This window comes from Heptranchias perlo, chromosome 7 (assembly GCF_035084215.1).
Source record: "Heptranchias perlo isolate sHepPer1 chromosome 7, sHepPer1.hap1, whole genome shotgun sequence".
Taxonomy (NCBI): Eukaryota; Metazoa; Chordata; class Chondrichthyes; order Hexanchiformes; family Hexanchidae; genus Heptranchias; species Heptranchias perlo.
In genome coordinates this window covers 97001775-97022150 of record NC_090331.1, presented here as the reverse complement: position 1 = coordinate 97022150, position 20376 = coordinate 97001775, and the positions used below count along the sequence as shown (strand labels likewise).

General features: G+C 47.6%; 1 protein-coding gene across 1 annotated transcript in view; it reads right to left on the bottom strand.

The window, feature by feature from the left end:
- ftcd (formimidoyltransferase cyclodeaminase) overlaps nt 1-20376 on the bottom strand; it is a 55960-nt gene that overhangs the window by 25490 nt on the left and 10094 nt on the right. Inside the window, exons 4-8 of the mRNA XM_067988236.1 lie at nt 14808-14936; nt 9839-9927; nt 7695-7874; nt 2010-2147; nt 1603-1734 (exon numbers count right to left, since the gene is read on the bottom strand). Coding sequence (XP_067844337.1) covers nt 1603-1734; nt 2010-2147; nt 7695-7874; nt 9839-9927; nt 14808-14936 — 668 coding nt within the window. The remainder of the gene's footprint in view (nt 1-1602; nt 1735-2009; nt 2148-7694; nt 7875-9838; nt 9928-14807; nt 14937-20376) is intronic.

Below are 20376 nucleotides of genomic sequence, written 5' to 3'. Positions count from 1 at the left end.
CCCATCTTTCCCATATCACTCTAGTCTGGCTTTACCCATGACAGAGCAATAACACTGCCTTGTCCAAAGTTATGAATGGCCATCCTATGCTGCGTTATCTTCCTTTGTTCACCTCGACCTCTCCGCAGAGTTTGACGTATCTGATCTGTCCTCCTCCACTGCCTCTCCTCCGCTGTCCCACTCCATAGGACTTTCATTGCATGGTTCCTCTCCCACCTGTCCAGACCTAGCTAGCACATCTCTATCAATGGCTCCTCTTTCCTTTCCTGTACCATTACCCATGGAGCCTCCTAAGGATCTATGATTGTCCCACTCCTTTTCTTCATCAATATTCCGCCTCTTAGTGACATCAGCCAGAGGCATTGGGTCAGCGTCCACCTATTTGCTGATGACACATCCAGCTCTCCGCCATCTCTCTCATCGCCATGGCCACCTTCATGCTATCAGACTGCCTGTCTGACATCAAGTCACAGAGGAGTCACAACTTCCTTCAGCTGAACAAAGACCAAAGCCATCTGTTACAAGATATGGGTCTGCCTTAAATAATCTCTCGGGTACAACATTGCTGGTCACTCCTGTAAGTGGTCTGAGCATCGTATGTTCAGGGGTGTGCCCATACTGCCCAATGTCTAATTATACAATAGTGTAACCCAGGGGTGTAAGAATAGGACCCTCTTGTGATCTGAACTTGATACTGTTACTAGATGTCAACTGTGGCCCTGTTGGTAGCACACTCGCCTTGGAGTCAGAAGGTTGTGGGTTCAAGCCCCACTCCAGAGATTTGAGCACATAATCCAGGCTGTTACTGCAGTACTGAGGGAGTGCTGCACTGTCGGAGGTGCATCTTTCAGATGATACATTAAACTGAGGCCCGTCTGCCCTCTCAGGTGGACGTAAAAGATTGCATGCCCCTATTTCAAAGAAGAGTAGGGGAGTTCTCCCCTGGTGTCCTGACCAATATTTAACCCTCAATCAACATCATTAAAACAGATGATCTGATCATTATCACATTGCTGTTTGTGGGATCTTGCTGTGTGCAAATTGTCTGCCACGTTTCCTACATTACAACAGTGACTACACATCAAAAAGTACTTCATTGGCTGTAAAGCACTTTGGGACATCTTGAGGTCGTGAAAGGTGCTATATAAATGCAATCTCAGGATGGCTGGTGTTGGAAAATGTTGTTATGCTGCATTAGGGGTGTTCTTCTTGAGGTTGGGGATCAGGTACACTGTTGATGCAGAGTAGAGGGTGCTTTACTCTGGATCCGAAAAGCCACATGTTCTGATCATGGTTGCATCAACTCTGCGTCATTCTTGACCGTTGAAAGCTGGGGAGCTTCCTACACCCGGCATCATGTACAAAAGGAGTGGTGACCTGGGATTACAGCCTCTACTCCATTTACTGCACTATTACACTCCCAGGGTTGGTGCATGTGGGGTGGGAATAGGCAGGAAAATCAGCCCCTATGGGTCTGAAATGGAAGTGTTCCATTCTCCAGCATGAACATTCCTCACATTAATGAGCTCTAAACTCGGACAAAAAGAATCCTGCCCCTATGAAGGGGAATCGATCATCCCCATTTGCAGTTAGCACACCTACCAATCGGATTTTGTGCTCTTCCTCAAGAATAAATAAGTTTTCCTTCTTCATGTAAAATTCCGCTGTATCCAGCATGGCTTTCAGTGGGATGAGGCCTACAATCTGAGAACCCACTATGGGCAAGTCCAAATCCTGTGAGGAGAACAGCACGTTACTATGGCAACAATGGAGCTCCAACTACATTCACGAATTCAGAGTATTCAGATTGGCAAATATTCTTGATAAGTTCCATAACTGAGTTTAAAATGTTATTTGAAGCTGTTATTTCCTGTCACTTAAGGAACTTACTGCAAGTAGCCTAAGGGTACATAACTGTCAATGATAGGCCATCAGGTAATCTAACTACAATGTCTAGCAACAGAAGCTGTATAATGATAGACACTCTCAGTGAAGTACTGCCATATTACCTCAGCATCCTTACGAATTTCTTCAAATACTGTGTGCAACGCGGTCACCTCAAAGTCAAGCAGATTAGTGGACACCTGGGCAATATTGGCCTCTTCCAAGTACCAGCCAATAGCCTGCACTTTGTTCAGACGCCCTGGCTACACAAAACAAAGAATGGTTCACTGCCACAGACAAAATGGTTCCAGAACATTACTTCACAAATTGCCCTCAGACAGCCCTTCACCTTAATGAGCTTTGAGCTCGCGGTCACCATCTCAACCTTGCCAACACCAGTGGCACCTCTACTCCCATGGTCTCAATCACTGGCAAAACAATCTCCATCCACTTCCTTATATCCCTCACCACCATACCCGTTGCCCACGTTCAACTCCACCTCCTTCCACATCCGCCTTTGGAAATAACTCCCTCCCCAAGTTGCTTACAATTGCAATTTCGAACTCCCAACTCTCTTGCCTTTGGCCCTCATTCACCACAACATCTCCATGGCCGTCAATTTCCTCAACCACTTCCATTTTTGGTGCCCTTGTCCCCACCAAAAATTTTATTCTCTCCCATTGAGATCATTCCTCCTGGTACAGCTTCCATCTTCACTCCCTCAAGTCCAAGTGGCACATGTGGTGCACAGCTGGTTTAGCCATCCGTCGCCAGATCTGGCTGGACATCAAGTGATTTTGGGCCGCACTCTCCTCAGCCAAAACTGCCCATCACTTGAGGATCATCCTGGAGAACAAAGAGAACCCCCGGCTTCTTTTCTCTATGACCAACCATCTCCTTAAACCCCTCTCCCCTCTACCTTGATCTCCAACAAGTGCCCCCTAGTCCTGAACACATATCTCTCTCTCTCCAGTTTCTCTCTCATCCCCTCTCATGCCTTCTCTGAACTCATCTATGAGACCCATCTGCCACCCCTTAACACCATTCACATTAAAACAATTCAGAAAACGTGAGTTCAAATCTGGAAGTAAAAATAATGGTAGTCAAGGACATTCAGCCACCGATCTTCGGGTCAGCGTTCTCCAAGGCGGCCTTCGAGACACACGACAACGCAAAATCGTTGAGCAGAAATTGATAGCCAAGTTCCGCACCCATGAGGACGGCCTCAACCGGGATCTTGGGTTCATGTCACGCTACACGTAACCCCACCAGGGGAAAAAAAAGTTATCTGTTTTTAATACAACTGGTCATTCTCTCTCTTTCGCTTCCTTTCGAATGTTTCTCTCTCTCTCTCTCTCTCTGTCTTTGGTTCTGGCCGTTTGTGTATTCAGTAGTCTTGTATCTAATGTCTCTCTGTCTGAACACTATTCAATTCCTTTGATTGCCTTGATAACGGGCAGTTGGAAAGATTATCTGTAATCACCAGGCATTGTTCTCTGACTATATATGCAGTAACTTTCAAGGAATCCCACACTCACCTGACGAAGGAGAAAGCCTCCGAAAGCTTGTGATTTTCAAATAAAACTGTTGGACTATAACCTGGTGTTGTAAGATTTCTTACATTTGTCCACCCCAGTCCATCACCGGCATCTCCACAGCTTGTCCTTCTAGGTGGTAGAGGTCGTGGGTTTGGGAGGTGCTGTCGAAGAAGCCTTGGCGAGTTGCTGCAGTGCATCCTGTAGATGGTACACACTGCAGCCACTGTGCGTCGGTGGTGAAGGGAGTGAATGTTTAGGGTGGTGGATGGGGTGCCAATCAAGCGGGCTGCTTTGTCCTGGATGGTGTCGAGCTTCTTGAGTGTTGTTGGAGCTGCACTCATCCAGGCAAGTGGAGAGTATTCCATCACACTCCTGACTTGTGCCTTGTAGATGGTGGAAAGGCTTTGGGGAGTCAGGAGGTGAGTCACTCGCTGCAGAATACCCAGTTACACTGTTCTATAACCGTCAGATGCCCAGTTACACTGTTCTATAACCGTCAGATGCCCAGTTACACGACTCGATAACTGTCAGATACCAAGTCACACAGTTCTAAAATGGTCATGTTGGGAAATGTTGATGTACAAAGGGACCTGGGTGTCCTTGTACACCAGTCACTGAAAGCTAACATGCTGGTGCAGCAAGCAGTTAGGAAGGCAAATGGTATGTTGGCCTTCATTGCAAGTGGATTTGAGTACAGGAGCAAGGATGTCTTACTGCAGTTATACAGGGCCTTGGTGAGACCACACCTGGAGTATTGTGTGCAGTTTTGGTCTCCTTACCGAAGAAAGGATATACTTGCCATAGAGGGAGTGCAACGAAGGTTCACCAGACTGATCTCTGGGATGGCAGGACTGTCATATGAGGAGAGATTGGGTCGACTCGGCCTGTATTCACTCGAGTTTAGAAGAATGAGAGGGGATCTCATTGAAACATATAAAATTCTGACAGGGCTAGACAGACTGGATGCAGGGAGGATGTTTCCCCTGGTTGGGGGGCCCAGAAGGAGGGGTCACAGTCTCAGGATACGGGGTAGGACATTTAGGACTGAGATGAGGAGAAATTTCTTTCTGGCGAAGCTGTGGAATTCTCTATCACAGAAGGCTGTGGAGGCCAAGTCACTGAATATATTTAAGAAGGAGCTAGATAGATTTCTAGACACAGAAGGCATCAAGGGGAGAGAGCGGGAATATGGTATTGAGATAGAGGATCAGCCATGATCAGATTGAATGGCGGAGCAGGCTCGAAGGGCCAAATGGCCTACTCCTTCTCCTAGTTTCTATGTTTCTAAGACTGTCTGGTAACCAGTTACATTGTTCCATTACAGTCAAATACCCAGTTACACTGTTCTATAACTGTCAGATACCCAGTTACACTGTTCTATAACCGTCAGACACCCTGTAACACTGTTCTATAACTGTCAGCTGATGAATCAGTCCTCCTCCATGTTGAGCACCACTTGGAGGAAGCACTGAGGGTAGCAAGGGCACAAAATGTACTCTGGGTGGGGGACTTCAATGTCCATCACCAAGAGTGGCTCGGTAGCACCACTACTGACCGAGCTGGCCAAGTCCTGAAGGACATAGCTGCCAGACTGGGCCTGCGGCAAGTGGTGAGCGAACTAACACGAGGGAAAAACTTACTTGACCTCGTCCTCACCAATCTACCTGTCGCAGATGCATCTCTCCATGACAGTAGGAGTGACCACTGCTTAGCCCTCGTGGAGACAAAGTCCCATCTTCGTACTGAGGACACCATCCAACATGTTGTGTGGCACTACCACCGTGCTAAATGGGATAGATTCAGATCTAGCAGCTCAAAACTGGGCATCCATGAGGCGCTGTGGGCCATCAGCAGCATCAGAATTGTATTCCAGCACAATCTGTAACCTCATGGCCCGGCATATTCCTCACTCTACCATTACCAACAAGCCAGGGGATCAACCCTGGTTCGATGAGGAGTGTAGAAGAGCATGCCAGGAGCAGCACCAGGCATACCTAAAAATGAGGTGCCAACCTGGTGAAGCTACAACACAGGACTACATACATGCTAAACAGCGGAAGCAACATGCTATAGACAGAGCTAAGCGATTCCACAACCAATGGATCAGATCAAAGCTCTGCAGTCCTGCCACATCCAGTCGTGAATGGTGGTGGACAATTAAACAACTAACGGGAGGAGGAGGCTCCGTGAACATCCCCATCCTCAATGATGGCGGAGTCCAGCAAGTAAGTGCAAAGGAGAAGACTGAAGCGTTTGCAACCATCTTCAGCCAGAAGTGCTGAGTGGATGATCCATCTCGGCCTCCTCCAGATATCCCCACGATAGAATCATAGAATCATAGAAAATTTACGGCACAGAAGGAGGCCATTTGGCCCATTGTGTCTGCGCCGACTGAGAAACGAGCCACCCAGCCTAATCCCACTTTCCCACACTTGGTCCGTAGCCCTGCAGGACACAGCTCTTCAAGTGCACATCCAGGTATTTTTTAAATGAGTTGAGGGTTTCTGCCTCTACCACCCTCTCAGGCAGTGAGTTCCAGACCCCCACCACCCTCTGGGTAAAAAGATTTTTCCTCAGCTCCCCTCTAATCCTTCTACCAATTACTTTAAATCTATGTCCCCTGGTTATTGACCTCTCTGCTCAGGGAAATAGGTCCTTCCTGTCCACTCTATCTAGGCCCCTCATGATTTTATACACATCAATTAAATCACCCCTCAGCCTCCTCTGTTCTAAGGAAAACAACCTCAGCCTATCCAATCTTTCCTCATAGCTAAAATTCTCCAGTCCTGGCACCATCCTCCTAAATCTCCTCTGCACCCTCTCTAGTGCAATCACATCCTTCCTGTAATGTGGTGACCAGAACTGTACACAGTACTCAAGCTGTGGTCTAACGAGTGTTTTATACAGTTCCAGCATAACCTCCCTGCTCTTATATTCTGTGCCTCAGCTAATAAAGGAAAGTATCCCGTATGCCTTCTTAACCACCTTATCTATCTGTCCAGCTACCTTCAGGGATCTGTGGACATGCACTCCAAGGTCCCTCACTTCCTCTACACCTCTCAGTATCCTCCCATTTATTGTGTATTCCCTTGCCTTGTTTGCCCAAATCCATTACCTCACACTTCTCTGGATTGAACTCCATTTGCCACTTTTCTACCCACCTGACCAGTCCATTGATATCTTCCTGTAGTCTACAGCTTTCCTCCTCACTATCAACCACACGGCCAATTTTTGTATCATCTGCAAATTTCTTAACCGTGCCCCCTATGTTTAAGTCCAAATCGTTAATGTATACCACAAAAAGCAAAGGAACCAAGAACCAAGAACCGAGCCCTGCGGCACCCCACTGGTAACGGCCTTCCAGTCGCAAAAACACCCGTCAACCATTACCCTTTGCTTCATACCACTGAACCAATTTTGGATCCAATTTGCCACATTCCCTTGGATCCCAAGGGACTTCACTTTTTTGACCAACCATGTGGGACCTTTTCAAAAGCCTTGCTAAAATCCATGTAAACTACATCAATTGCGCTACCCTCATCGATCCTCCTTGTCACCTTCTCGAAAAATTAAATCAAGTTCGTCAGACACGACCTCCCCTTAACAAATCCAGGCTGACCGTCCTTGATTAGTCCGTGCCTTTCTAAGTGACCGTTTATCCTGACCCTCAGAATTGATTGCAGTAATTTGCCCACCACCGAGGTTAGGCTGACTGGCCTGTAATTACTCTGTCTATCCTTTGCCCCCTTTTTAAACAACGGTACAACATTAGCAGTCCTCCAATCCTCCGGCACCATGCCTGTATCCAGTGAAGTTTGGAAAATGATGGTCAGAGCCTCCGTTATTTCCTCCCTGGCTTCTTTTAACAGCCTGGGACACATTTCATCCGGCCCTGGTGATTTATCTACTTTCAAGGATGCTAATCTCCTTAATACTTCCTCTCTCACTATGTTTATCCCGTCCAATATTTCACACTCCTCCTCCTAAACTTCAATCCCTGTATCATCCCTCTCCTTTGTGACGTCAGATGCAAAGTATTTATTAAGAACCATATCCACATCTTCCGCCTCCACACATAGTTTACCTTTTTGGTCTCTAATAGGCCCTACTCTTTCCTTAGTTATCCTCTTGCTCTTAATGTATCTTTAAAACATCTTTGGGTTTTCTTTGATTTTACCTGCTAATATTTTTTCAGAAGCCAGTCTTCAGCCAATTCGATTCACTCCACTTGATATCAAGAAACGGCTGAGTTGCCATTTGTATAACACTGACCTGGTTCTTCCCTCGGCCCTGCTCTCGGATGTTGAGGGCAAGGCGGTGAGCTTGCTCCTTGGTGCTCAGCAGGTTAACATTGTACGCGACGAGGAATTTCCGTGCTCCGGTTACCGTGGCTCCCCAGCTTGGAACAAATGTTGCCGTACCATAATCCGGAGCCCAGTCAGGATTCTGCAGCTGCAATGGGACAGGTTGGAACATTACGCACAAGCCACTGGGCTGAAGGCAACAGAGGCTTTGCTCGGACTCCATGTTATCTCCTTGTATCGGCTATCTTGGGATAAATGATATCTTTCGATTCAAACCCTATCCCAACAAGGTCCAACTAGCTCCAAAACACTTCTCAGTATTAACACACCACCATTAGGAGGGCAAACAGGAACATCGCCTGTGGGAACAGCAAATATCAGGATCTCGCTAAAGTGCTTGGGGTCTACTAGAGAAAACATTTATTAACTCTACCACAGACCTTTCCCATTTGTTCTTCCCTCACCTCCCCTCCCCTCCCCTCCCTCCCCTCTTTCCCAGGCTCTGTACTTGCTCAAAAGCTGGTCAATCTCAAACTTCTTCCAGTTCTGACTCTGTTTCACTCTCCACAGGTGCTGCTGACCTGCTGGGAATTTCCAGCATTTTCAATTTTAATTTCAGATTTCCAGCATCTGCAGTATTTTGCTTTCAAGGTTGTGCTTGATCTGCACAAAAAGCAAATGAAAATATTACAAAAACTTGTTAACAGGTTATCTTAAATTTCCCGGTGATTCATTCATTTCCTTTTGATGGAACAGCCAGTTCTGAGGATGCTCTGAAGGAACTCGCCAGGACACGGGAGTGGTCCCGACACAGGGTCTGAAAGACAGATCGCGTGATACGATCCCTGAAGTACCCTGTGTTACTGACTCTATTTCCACTGACATTAATCCAGTCCCTCACTCTCGGCCTCAGTAACTTCCCGAGAGCTGGTTCCCTCTGTTACTAAATTAACACAAAGCCTTAAAATGATAAGATTGCTGCAGCACTCTGGGATGCCTGCTACCCATTAGTGTTAATCCAGCTCTCTCAGTTGGGTTCAGTAACCCTTCGCAGTCAGCACCTTCTGCCACTGACTGTATCTGTGCTGACAGCCCCCTTGCTCCCCCGGCCAGCATCCAGTGTTAATCCACCTCTCTTATTGTTGGACTCAGAAATTCCAAATAGTTTTTACAATAATGGGGTTTGAGGGAAGAAGTAGCAAGATTTATACAGTGCCTTAACATGTCTCCCAGAAACACCCCAAAGAGTTTCACGTACAGTAACTTGCTTTGAAGTGCAGTCACTGCTTTTTATGTAGGTAAACGTGGCAGGTATTTCATGCACAAACAGCAATGGGATGAATGATCGCATCATCTATTGTTTGCAGTGTTGGCTGAGGGAGGAACATAGAATAGTGCAGGAGTGGAAAAGATCATGCAGTCCATCTGTCTGGTTCCAAAAACTACTGCCTCTCAGAGGGCCATCCCTCAAATAACTACCCGATTCTTCCACATGTTTTTCCACTCTCTCTCCTGCACTCCCTCCCTGATTGGGCCATCCCACACATTCACCACCCTCTGTGTAAAGTAAGTAAGTCTAAACTGTCTGTCATCCTCCCTCTTCGAAGCTTGGGCTGTGCCCCTTGGTTCTAGAGTTTGTGGCAATCTCGAACATATTACCAGCGTTCCGTTTACCTGTTCCCTTGAGAGTCTTGAATATTTGGGAAATATTGGCATCCTTTTCGAATGGTGCTATGGCATCTTTAACCTCAATCTAAATCTTCAGAACAGGCAGACTAGAGCTCAGTTTAAAGTTACCAGCATCTCTGACAATGCAGCATTCCCTCAGTATTGCACTGAGATATCAGCCTAGATGGTGTGGGGTGGAATTGAACCCACAACCTTCTGACTCGAAAGCAAGAGTGCTACCAACTGAGTCAAGCCAAGAGCAAGAATCAGTAAGATGAGGCGGATAAAAGCAGAACTAGATTATATTGTGCTAAACTAAAGGGGAACAAACTTAAGTCTTTGAAATGTCCGGGATGATGAAGTAAGATGGATGCCTTGAATGACATTTCCTCCTTCTTACACTCAGGTTAGTGTGTTGCCTTTGATCATTCCTCCTCCCTGTACCTTTTCTTGTAGTCCTTCATATTCACCAGCTCGAATGCTGGGCAACGTTCTGCGCCGTTCATCGCGAGCTGCCTCTCCATATAAATACACTGTGGAGCAATAACAGCGACATTAGAACAGACACAAGCGAGCAATGGCCTCGATTATAAGGAGCGCGCTGCCCAGGCCTCTCAAGGAAACCTTCGGCCTCCCCCAGCCCGATGATGGCCCTGATCTTTCAGCCTTCGACCTCCCCCTCCCTCCAGCCCCGACTGCGGCCCGGAGCTTGCAGCCTCCCTACTGACTGCTGGGGACCGTCAGATTCAGTGAGTGGGCAAAACTGTGGCAGATGGAGTTCAGTGTGGGGAAGTGTGAGGTCATCCACTTTAGATCCAAGAAAGGCAAATTGGAATATTTTCTTAATGTCGAGAGATTAGGAACTGCGAAGGAGCAGAGAGATTTAGGTGTCCATCTACACAAATCACTAAAAGCAGGTACAAAAAGTATTCAAAAAGGCTAATGGAATGTTGGCCTTTATCTCAAGGGGGCTGGAATACAAAGGGGAGAAAGTAATGCTTCAGCTGTACAGAGCTCTGGATAGACCCCATCTGGAGTATTACATTCAGTTCTGGGCACTGCATCTCAGGAAGGATATACTGGCTTTGGAGGGTGTACAGCACAGATTCACCAGAATGATACCAGGAATTAAAGGGTTAAGTTATATGGACAGGTTGCATAAACTTGGCTTGTAGTCCCTTGACTTTAGAAGGCTGAGGGGTGAGGATTCGATAGGGTAGATAGAGAGAAACTATTTCCTCTGGTGGGGGAATCCAGAACAGGCGGGAATAATCTTAAAATTAGAGCTGGGCCATTGAGGAGTGAAATCAGGAAACATATTTTCACACAAAGGGTAGTGGAAATCTGGACATTTCTCCCCCAAAAGAATGTGGATGCTGGATCAATTAAAATGTTCAAAACTGAGTTGGATAGATTTTTGTGAGGTAAGAATGTTATGGGATAAGGATCAAAGGTGAGGAAATAGAGTTGAGGTACAGATCAGCCATGATCTAATCGAATGGCAGAACAGATTCGATGGGCTAAATGGCCTCCTCCTGTTCTTATGGGTCAAGGCATGGGCTAACAGAACCAACATGTCAGCACATAGACAAACATAGGAACATAGGAACAGGAGTAGGCCATTCAGCCCCTCGTGCCTGCTCCGCCATTTGATAAGATCATGGCTGATCTGTGATCTAACTCCATATACCTGCCTTTGGCCCATATCCCTTAATACCTTTGGTTGCCAAAAAGCTATCTATCTCAGATTTAAATTTAGCAATTGAGCTAGTATCAATTGCCGTTTGTGGAAGAGAGTTCCAAACTTCTACCACCCTTTGTGTGTAGAAATGTTTTATAATCTCACTCCTGAAAGGTCTGGCTCTAATTTTTAGATTGTGCCCCCTACTCCTAGAATCCCCAACCAGCGGAAATAGTTTCTCTCTATCCACCCTATCTGTTCCCCTTAATATCTTATAAACTTCGATCAGATCATCCCTTAACCTTTGAAACTCTGGAGAATACAACCCCAATTTGTGTAATCTCTCCTCGTAACTTAATCCTTGAAGTCCGGGTATCATTCTAGTAAACCTACGCTGCACTCCCTCCAAGGCCAATATGTCCTTCCGAAGGTGCGGTGCCCAGAACTGCTCACAGGACTCCAGGTGCGGTCTAACCAGGGTTTTGTATAGCTGCAGCATAACTTCTGCCCCCTTGTACTCCGGTCCTCTAGATATAAAGGCCAGCATTCCATTAGCCTTCTTGATTATTTTCTGCACCTGTTCATGACACTTCAATGATCTATGTACCTGAACCCCTAAGTCCATTTGGACATCCACTGTTTTTAACTTTTTACCATTTAGAAAGTACCCTGTTCTATCCTTTTTTGATCCAAAGTGGATGACCTCACATTTGTCTACATTGAATTCCATTTGCCACAGTTTTGCCCATTCACCTAATCTATCAATATCGCTTTGTAATTTTATGTTTTCATCTACACTGCTTACAATGCCACCAATCTTTGTGTCATCGACAAACTTAGATATGAGACTTTCTATGCCTTCATCTAAGTCGTTAATAAATATTGTGAATAATTGAGGCCCCAAGACAGATCCCTGCGGGACTCCACTAGTCACATCCTGCCAATGTGAATACCTACCCATTATCCCTACTCTCTGTCGCCTTTCGCTCAGCCAACTTCCTAACCAAGTCCGTACTTTTCCCTCGATTCCATGGGCTTCTATCTTAGCTAACAGTCTCTTATGTGGGACCTTATCAAATGCCTTCTGGAAGTCCATATAAATAACATCCATTGATATTCCCCTGTCCACTACTTTAGTCACCTCTTCAAAAAATTCAATCAGGTTTGTCAGGCACGACCTACCTTTCACAAATCCATGCTGGCTCTCTCTGATTAACTGAAAATTCTCGAGGTGTTCAGTCACCCTATCCTTAATTATAGACTCCAGCATTTTCCCCACAACAGATGTTAGGCTAACTGGTCTATAATTCCCCGGTTTCCCTCTCTCTCCTTTCTTAAAAAGCGGAGCGACATGTGCAATTTTCCAATCTAGAGGGACAGTTTCTGAATCTAGAGAACTTTGAAAGATTATAGTTAGGGCATCTGCAATGTGCTCACCTACTTCCTTTAAAACCCTGGGATGGAAACCATCTGGTCCTGGGGATTTGTCACTCTTTAGTGCTATTATTTTCTTCATTACTGTTGCTTTACTTATATTAATTTTATCGAGTCCCTGTCCCCGATTCAATATTAGTTTTCTTGGGATTTCCGGCATGCTATCCTCTTTTTCTACTGTAAATACTGACACAAAGTAATTGTTCAACATGTCCGCCATTTCCCCATTGTCAATGACGATATCCCCACTTTCAGTTTTTAAGGGGCCAACACTGCTCCTGACCCCCTCTTTTTCCTAATATAACTATAAAAGTTCTTCGTATTGGTTTTGATATCCCTTGCAAGTTTCTTTTCATACAGTCTTTTTGTAGCTCTTACTATCTGTTTTGTGACCCTTTGTTGATCTTTGTATCTTTCCCATTCGCCAGGATCTGTGCCATTTTTTGCCTTTTTGTGTGCCCTTTCCTTATGTCTTATACTGTCCCTTACCTCTTTAGTTGTCCATGGCTGTTTTTTTTTGGCAAGTCGAGTTCTTGCCCCTCAGGGGTATAAACCGGTTCTGTATCACGTTAAATGTTTCTTTAAACATTTCCCACTGATCATCAGTCGTTTTACCCATTAACAGATTTGCCCAGTTTACTGTGGACAGTCTCTGTCTCATGCCATCGAAGTCGGCCTTGCCCAAGTCTAGAATCTTAGCAGCTGACTCACCTTTTTTCCCTTTCAAACACTACATTGAACTCGATCATGTTATGATCGCTATTGGATAGATGTTCACACGCAATCAAGCTGTTAACTAAATCTGGTTCATTACTCATTACTAAATCTAGTATGGCTTGCCCCCTTGTTGCCTCTAGGACATACTGCTGTAGAAAACTATCCCGGATACACTCAAGAAATTCACTACCTTTCTGACAGTTGCTAGTCTGCTTTCCCCAATCTATGTGAAGGTTAAAGTCCCCCATTAAGACCACTATGCCTTTCTTACACGCTTGTCTAATCTCTGCATTTATACAACCTAGCACTTCAGAGCTGCTGCCAGGGGTCCTATATACAACTCCCACTATAGTCTTAGATCCTTTCCTATTTCTCAATTCAACCCATAAGGTTGGCTGCTTACCTCTCGTGATATCCTCCTTTATCATTGAAGTGATTTCATCTCTAATCACTAAGGCTACTCCTCCCCCTCTTCCATTTTCCCTATCTCTCCTGTAGACCTTATAACCCGGTATATTTTTCTTTCTGCTGCTCTACGCTTTTCCCTTTCACTTGTTCTTGAACAACTGTTTGTACTATTTGTATTGTAAATTTCCCCTGGGTCTTCCCCTCTCTTGCTGCTCTCAACTTTACTCCCGTCTGTCTCCCTGCTCAGGTTCCCATCCCCCTGCCACTCTAGTTTAAACCTTCCCCAACAGCACTAGCAAACACCCCCGCGAGGACATTGGTCCCGGTCCTGCTCGGGTGTAACCCGTCCCGCTTGTACAGGTCCCACCTTCCCCAGAACCGGTCCCAATGTCCCAGGAATCTAAATCCCTCCCTCCTACACCATCCCTGCAGCCACGCATTCATCCTGTCTATTCTCCTGTTCCTATACTCACTAGCACATGGCACTGGTAGTAATCCTGAGATCACTACCTTTGAGGTCCTGCTTTTTAATTTATCTCCTAACTCCTTGAATTCACCTTGCAGGACCTCATCCCTTTTTTTACCTATGTCGTTGGTACCAATATGGACCACGACTACTGGCTGTTCACCCTCCCCCTCCAGAATGCCCTGCAGCCGTTCCGTGACATCCTTGACCCTAGCACCAGGGAGGCAACATACCATCCTGGAGTCACGTTTACGGCTGCAGAAACGCCTATCTGTTCCCCTTACAGTGGAATCCCCTATCACTATAGCCCTGCCACTCTTCTTCCCCTCCTCCTGTGCAGCAGAGCCACCCGTGGTGCCCCGAACCTGGCTCTTGCTGCTTTCCACTGATAAGCCATCTCCCCCAACAGTATCCAAAGCGGTATATCTGTTTGAGAGGGAGATGGCCCAGGGGACTCCTGCTCTACCTGCCTCGTCCTTTTACTCTGCCTGGCGGTCACCCATTTCCTTTCTGCCTGGGTAATCTTTACCTGCGGTGTGACCACCTCACTGAACGTGCTATCCACGATGGGTCAGCTCATGAGCAAATATCGAGTTAACACAGCTCACAGGAACACACAGAGCTGTCTGTGGGAGACAGGCCTTTCCTCCATTGGGTCCTAAAGTTTCCTCTGACGGTTTGGTTTGACTTTGCTCAAATGCACTCACCAGGTATTTCCAGTTTTTCTGCAAGCCGTTTCCCAAACTCGTTGGCGCACTGAACACAGTCCTCCATGCCAACGTTCCGGACCGGGATGAAGGGGCAAACGTCCAAAGCTCCCATTCTGGGGTGTTCACCTGACAGCAGAAATCATCAAATTAAGATCAAAGCAGCCCAAAGCTCTTAATCTTCCAAAACTGCCACTATTGGCAAAGAATAAAAAACATGTTGAAAACAGCACTCTGAGTTGGAGATTGAAGCAGTGCAATTAGTCTCAATGCTGCAGGTTATGGAGAGGAAAAACCAACCATTGTAAGATTCTCAAAATTCACAGATCCCCCAAAACTCAGAGAAAAACCCTCAAGAAATTCACCTTTTCCCTGGGTATGGAAAACTTTGGCCATTGATCAAAATCCTAAGATGGAAGGATAGGTGAGAGGTCACCAGACGAAATCAACAACACACACACAGTGGAATGTGAGAGAATTACTGCTTCAGACATGTCTCTGTTTTAATGCAAAACCTACAGCAGGTGGTCAACACTCACTGCCATTGAAAGAGGCAACTACTCCAGACATGGTGGGGCCATGTCTTTGTTTTAAAGCGAAACCGATCAACACCTAGGACGTTGGACACAAAAGGAAGCCTTGTGTGACAAGCTCTAAAAATCGGAATTAACAATGACCCACCGGGAGAAGCAATTGCAACATGATGAGGGACCATCAAAAGCCATCAAAGATTCTTAAGGACTTTGTAAGAACTGTTTGAACAGACATGAGGTGTTTTTTTAAAGTGACGAAGACCATTGTAAGGGAGGGATATAGAAGTGGAAACTTGAAACCTCTCTCTCTCTCTCTCTGGTTCTTGCTGGCGCTTGTGTGCTGCTTGTCTTGTTCTGCCTGTCTCTGGAAGGAAGAGCAGCTTCCAGTGAACAACAAGGCGAGGGGGCAACAGAGAGAAGGTCAGCAGCTCTAGAAGCAGGCCGACGCACAAGAAGAAACCAGAGCAACAGCCCCAGTGACCATCAGACACCTCACGGCAACAAGGGCCTTACGAAACAACCAACCGAATATTACCACCAACCAACCGGGTAATATTGAGCCACCGCGACCAAAGAAAACCAACTCGGGAGAAAACCGAAGATCCACAAAGTTTCCACTCTACAATCTATTTTTGACTTACCTCTGGGTGAATTACTGTCAATGATTCGTTTGGTGAACATTATCTCTGGCCCTTTAGAGTCCAACTTGACTGCACACACATTGCCATACATGCTCCTCATCTGATCTCAGCTTTACTCATGAACAGAAAGGGATTCCACTCCCTCAATGTACACCTGGTGTGTGATCACAGACAGTGCATCATGCAGGTCAACGCTCGCTACCCTGGCAGCAGTCATGATTCCTTCATCCTGCAGCAGTCCTCTGTCCCACCTGTATTTGCACGGCAAGTCAAAGGCTGGCTACTGGACGACAAGGGTTATCCCCTCATGAAGTGGCTCATGACTCCGGTCAGGAACGCACACACACGTGCAGAGCAGGCCTATAACAAGAGCCATGCTGCCACACGGAACATCATCGAGCCCACCATAGGCGTCCTCAAACAACGCTTCCGCTGCCTAGACTGGTCTGGAGGAGCCCTGCAGTACTCAGCTGGGTGGGTATCAAGATTTGACGTTGTATGCTGCACAACCTCGCCATTATGAGGAAACTGCTTCTGCCACCGTCCATCAGGTGAGAACCTGAGCAAGAGGAAGAGGCACAGGAAGAGGAGGAAGAGGTGAAGGAGGAAGAGATGGAGGAGGAAGAGAAGGAGGAAGAGGAAGAGATGGAGGAGGACGAGGAGGAGGAAGAGATGGAGGCGGAGGAGGAGGAAGAGATGGAGGATGAAGCGGAGGAAGAGATGGAGGAGGAGGAGGAAGAGATGGAGGAGGAGGGGGTGGAAGAGTTGAAGGAGGAGGAAGAGATGGAGGAGGAGGAGGAAGAGATGGAGGAGGAGGAGGAGGAAGAGAGGAGGAGGAGGACGAGGATGACAAGATGGAGAAGGAAGTGGAGGAGGAGCAGGGAGGCTACAAGATAGACAGGCCTGTCTGCCAGGGCTCTGCGTGATCAGATTATTAACGAGCGATATCAGAACCCTCCCCATTCACCAACAGTCCCACACTCCTTACTCGCTCACATGACCCTCAAATCTTCCTCCTTATAATTACACATTGCTTCCTCCCTCAGCTCATCAGAGAAATAAAATCCACCTCCAAATACAAATTCAAATCCACATTTATAAATTAACACATGAAATGATGCAAATAAAATGAGACTATTGACCCTTGTGCATTCCCTTGGTGCCTGTTGTCCGTGTGCCTTTACCTATCCCAGTGCTCCTACAAGGTGCTTCCCCAGTGGCTGGAGCATGGGTGGTGGAAGGCTGCTGGCCTTCAATGGAGGAATGTCCAGATGGCCTTGGAGGACGACCCCGAGCAGCTCTGGGCCGGGAGGGCCCGGCTTCAGACTGCACCATCTCGGCCTGGGCTGCAGCAGTCTGGCCTGGCTGGCCGATAGGCAACAACAGGGGCACTGGCGGAGTGGCAGGGGTGGGAGCAGGAAGGCTGTCATCCTGAGAGAGGACAGCAGGTCCGACTGCCATGGCGCCACTGCCACTCTCCCGGGGCGGTGCCTCAGCAATCCTGGTGATCGGCTGGAGAACAGATTGCTGGAGTCCTGTGATGTCCTGGAAGCCCCGTTCCACAGTGGTCCCCAGAGCCACGATACCAGCAGTCTGGAGCTTCCAAGGCAGCAGTCAGACCTTGGATGGCAGATGTTTGTGCTGCAATGGATGCTATGACATCGGTCATCAGATGCTGCATCATGATGGGTTCCACAGGTGCGCTGATGGAGGTGACCACCTGTTACATATTGGAAAGGATGGGCTCCAAGCTCTGCGCAAAGCCCTGTGCCAAGTTGGAGCTGGACTCCTCCATGCCCCTTCTCATTGTGCGCAGGCTTCCTGGCAGGCTTTCCAGTGCCCCAAGCATTTGGTGGTGTACACCCATCAGCCGTCTCCTGTAGCCTGGCCCATCGAAGTCCTCATCTGACTCCTCAGCAGCAGAATCATTGAGCGACCTCACTCTCCGGTGAGCTGGCTCCTGTGGTATCCGTTCCCTCCGCCCCGGCTCCTGCCCACTTGTGCCCGGTGTCTCACCATGTGCAGATCCCTCCTCTAACCTAGGCTCTAAACTACACGCAGTGTCAGTCTCTGAGCTGGTGGCTGCGAGTGTAAGATCGAGTGATGGTGTGTCTTCATCAACACTGTCATCTTCCTCTGCCTCCTCTGACTGGGAAGACTCCAGTTCTTGGGTATCTGCAATGACAAAGGGAGACGGGTTGAGTTGTGGAGCGGGGAAAGGAGAAAGTAAGACATGCGTGCTTACACCGTCTGCAGTACATGAGTCAGAAAAGATTGTGGGATGAGGGAGAAGTGGGGAGCGAGAAGGAGGATTAGGTCTGCAGAGAACCTCATCATCGATCCCTCCAATGCCGCCAGTGGTCATGGCCTCAGCAAAGGCCCTTCCAATATTGGACAACACCCTCTCCTCCATGGGGTTGAGGATATGTAGGCGTGCCTGTCTTCCTTGCTGCCTAGTGTTGTGTGCCACCTTCTCCTATGAGTCTCCTGCAGGATGTTTGGGTGATGTGCCTGTCATGGTTGAATAGCTGCCAGTGTGTGTGGCCTGTGAGTTGTGGGTGTGCGGCTTGCAACAGTGGTAATGTGGAAGGGTGAGAGGAAGCATCTGATTGGAAGAGTTGAGTACTGATGGAAAGAGTTTGTTGGTAGGTGGGTGATGAGGGGTGTAGTGCATGGTGCAGTGGATGAGGCTCGTGGTGTAGTTGGGACGATATGCGACTGGAAACTTGAACTCACTCACCTTCGCAACTCGTGTTAAATCATTAAACTTCTTCCTGCACTGCATCCATGTTCTTGACGCTATGCTCCTGGCGTTTACTTCCTCCGCTAATTCCTCCCACTGCCTCGGGAGCATATGTCTGGAGGGCCTCTTGCCCCACTGTCGATACACGATGCCCCTCCTTCTCTCCACCTATTCCACCAAGGTCTCCAGTGCATCATCCGAGAGCCTTGGTGCATGCTCTCTCCCAGGCGCAGCCATTCTTCAGGATATTGCCATGATGTGGAGATGCCGGTGATGGACTGGGGTGAACAAATGTAAGGAATCTTACAACACCAGGTTATAGTCCAACGATTTTATTTTAAAATCACAAGCTTTCAGAGATTATCCCCTTCGTCAGATGAGTGAACGAATAAGAGGTTCTCAAATCGCATATCTTATATTAGGCTGGGACACCATCACACCAATCAAAAGGTGTCGTTGGTGTTCAGACAGGTTAGCCACGGAAAACAGTAGGTCCCAGTACACTGAATACACATTGTGTCAAATTACACAGACAGAGAGAAAGAGACCCAAAAGGCAGAGAGAGAGAGAGAGAATATTAAAAACAGATAACTTTTTATTCCTGCTGGTGGGGTTACGTGTAGCGTGACATGAACCCAAGATCCCGGTTGAGGCCGTCCTCATGGGTGCGGAACTTGGCTATCAATTTCTGCTCGACGATTTTGCGTTGTCGTGTGTCTCGAAGGCCGCCTTGGAGAACGCTTACCCGAAGATCGGTGGCTGAATGTCCTTGACTGATGAAGTGTTCCCCGACTGGGAGGGAACCCTCCTGTCTGGCAATTGTTGCGCGGTGTCCGTTCATCCGTTGTCGCAGTGTCTGCATGGTCTCGCCAATGTACCATGCTCTGGGGCATCCTTTCCTGCAACGTATGAGGTAGACAACTTTGGCCGAGTTACAGGAGTATGAACCATGCACCTGGTGGGTGGTGTCCTCTCGTGTGATGGTGGTATCTGTGTCGATGATCTGGCATGTCTTACAGAGGTTGCCGTGGCAGGGTTGTGTGGTGTCGTGGACGCTGTTCTCCTGAAAGCTAGGTAATTTGCTGCGAACTATGGTCTGTTTGAGGTTGGGTGGCTGTTTGAAGGTGAGTAGTGGAGGTGTGGGGATGGCCTTAGCGAGGTGTTCATCGTCATTGATGACATGTTGAAGGCTGCGGAGAACATGGCGTTCTCACGCAACCGTCAACGGCAACCTCTGCAAGACATGCCAGATCATCGACACGGATACCACCATCACACGAGAGGACACCACCCACCAGGTACATGGTTCATACTCCTGTGGCTCGGCCAACGTTGTCTACCTCATACGTTGCAGGAAAGGATGCCCCGGAGCATGGTACATTGGCGAGACCATGCAGACGCTGCGACAACGGATGGACGGACACCGCACAACAATCGCCAGACAGGAGGGTTCCCTCCCAGTCGGGGAACACTTCATCAGTCAAGGACATTCAGCCACCGATCTTCGGGTAAGTGTTCTCCAAGGCGGCCTTCGAGACACACGACAACGCAAAATCGTCGAGCAGAAATTGATAGCCAAGTTCCGCACCCATGAGGACGGCCTCAACCGGGATCTTGGGTTCATGTCACGCTACACGTAACCCCACCAGCAA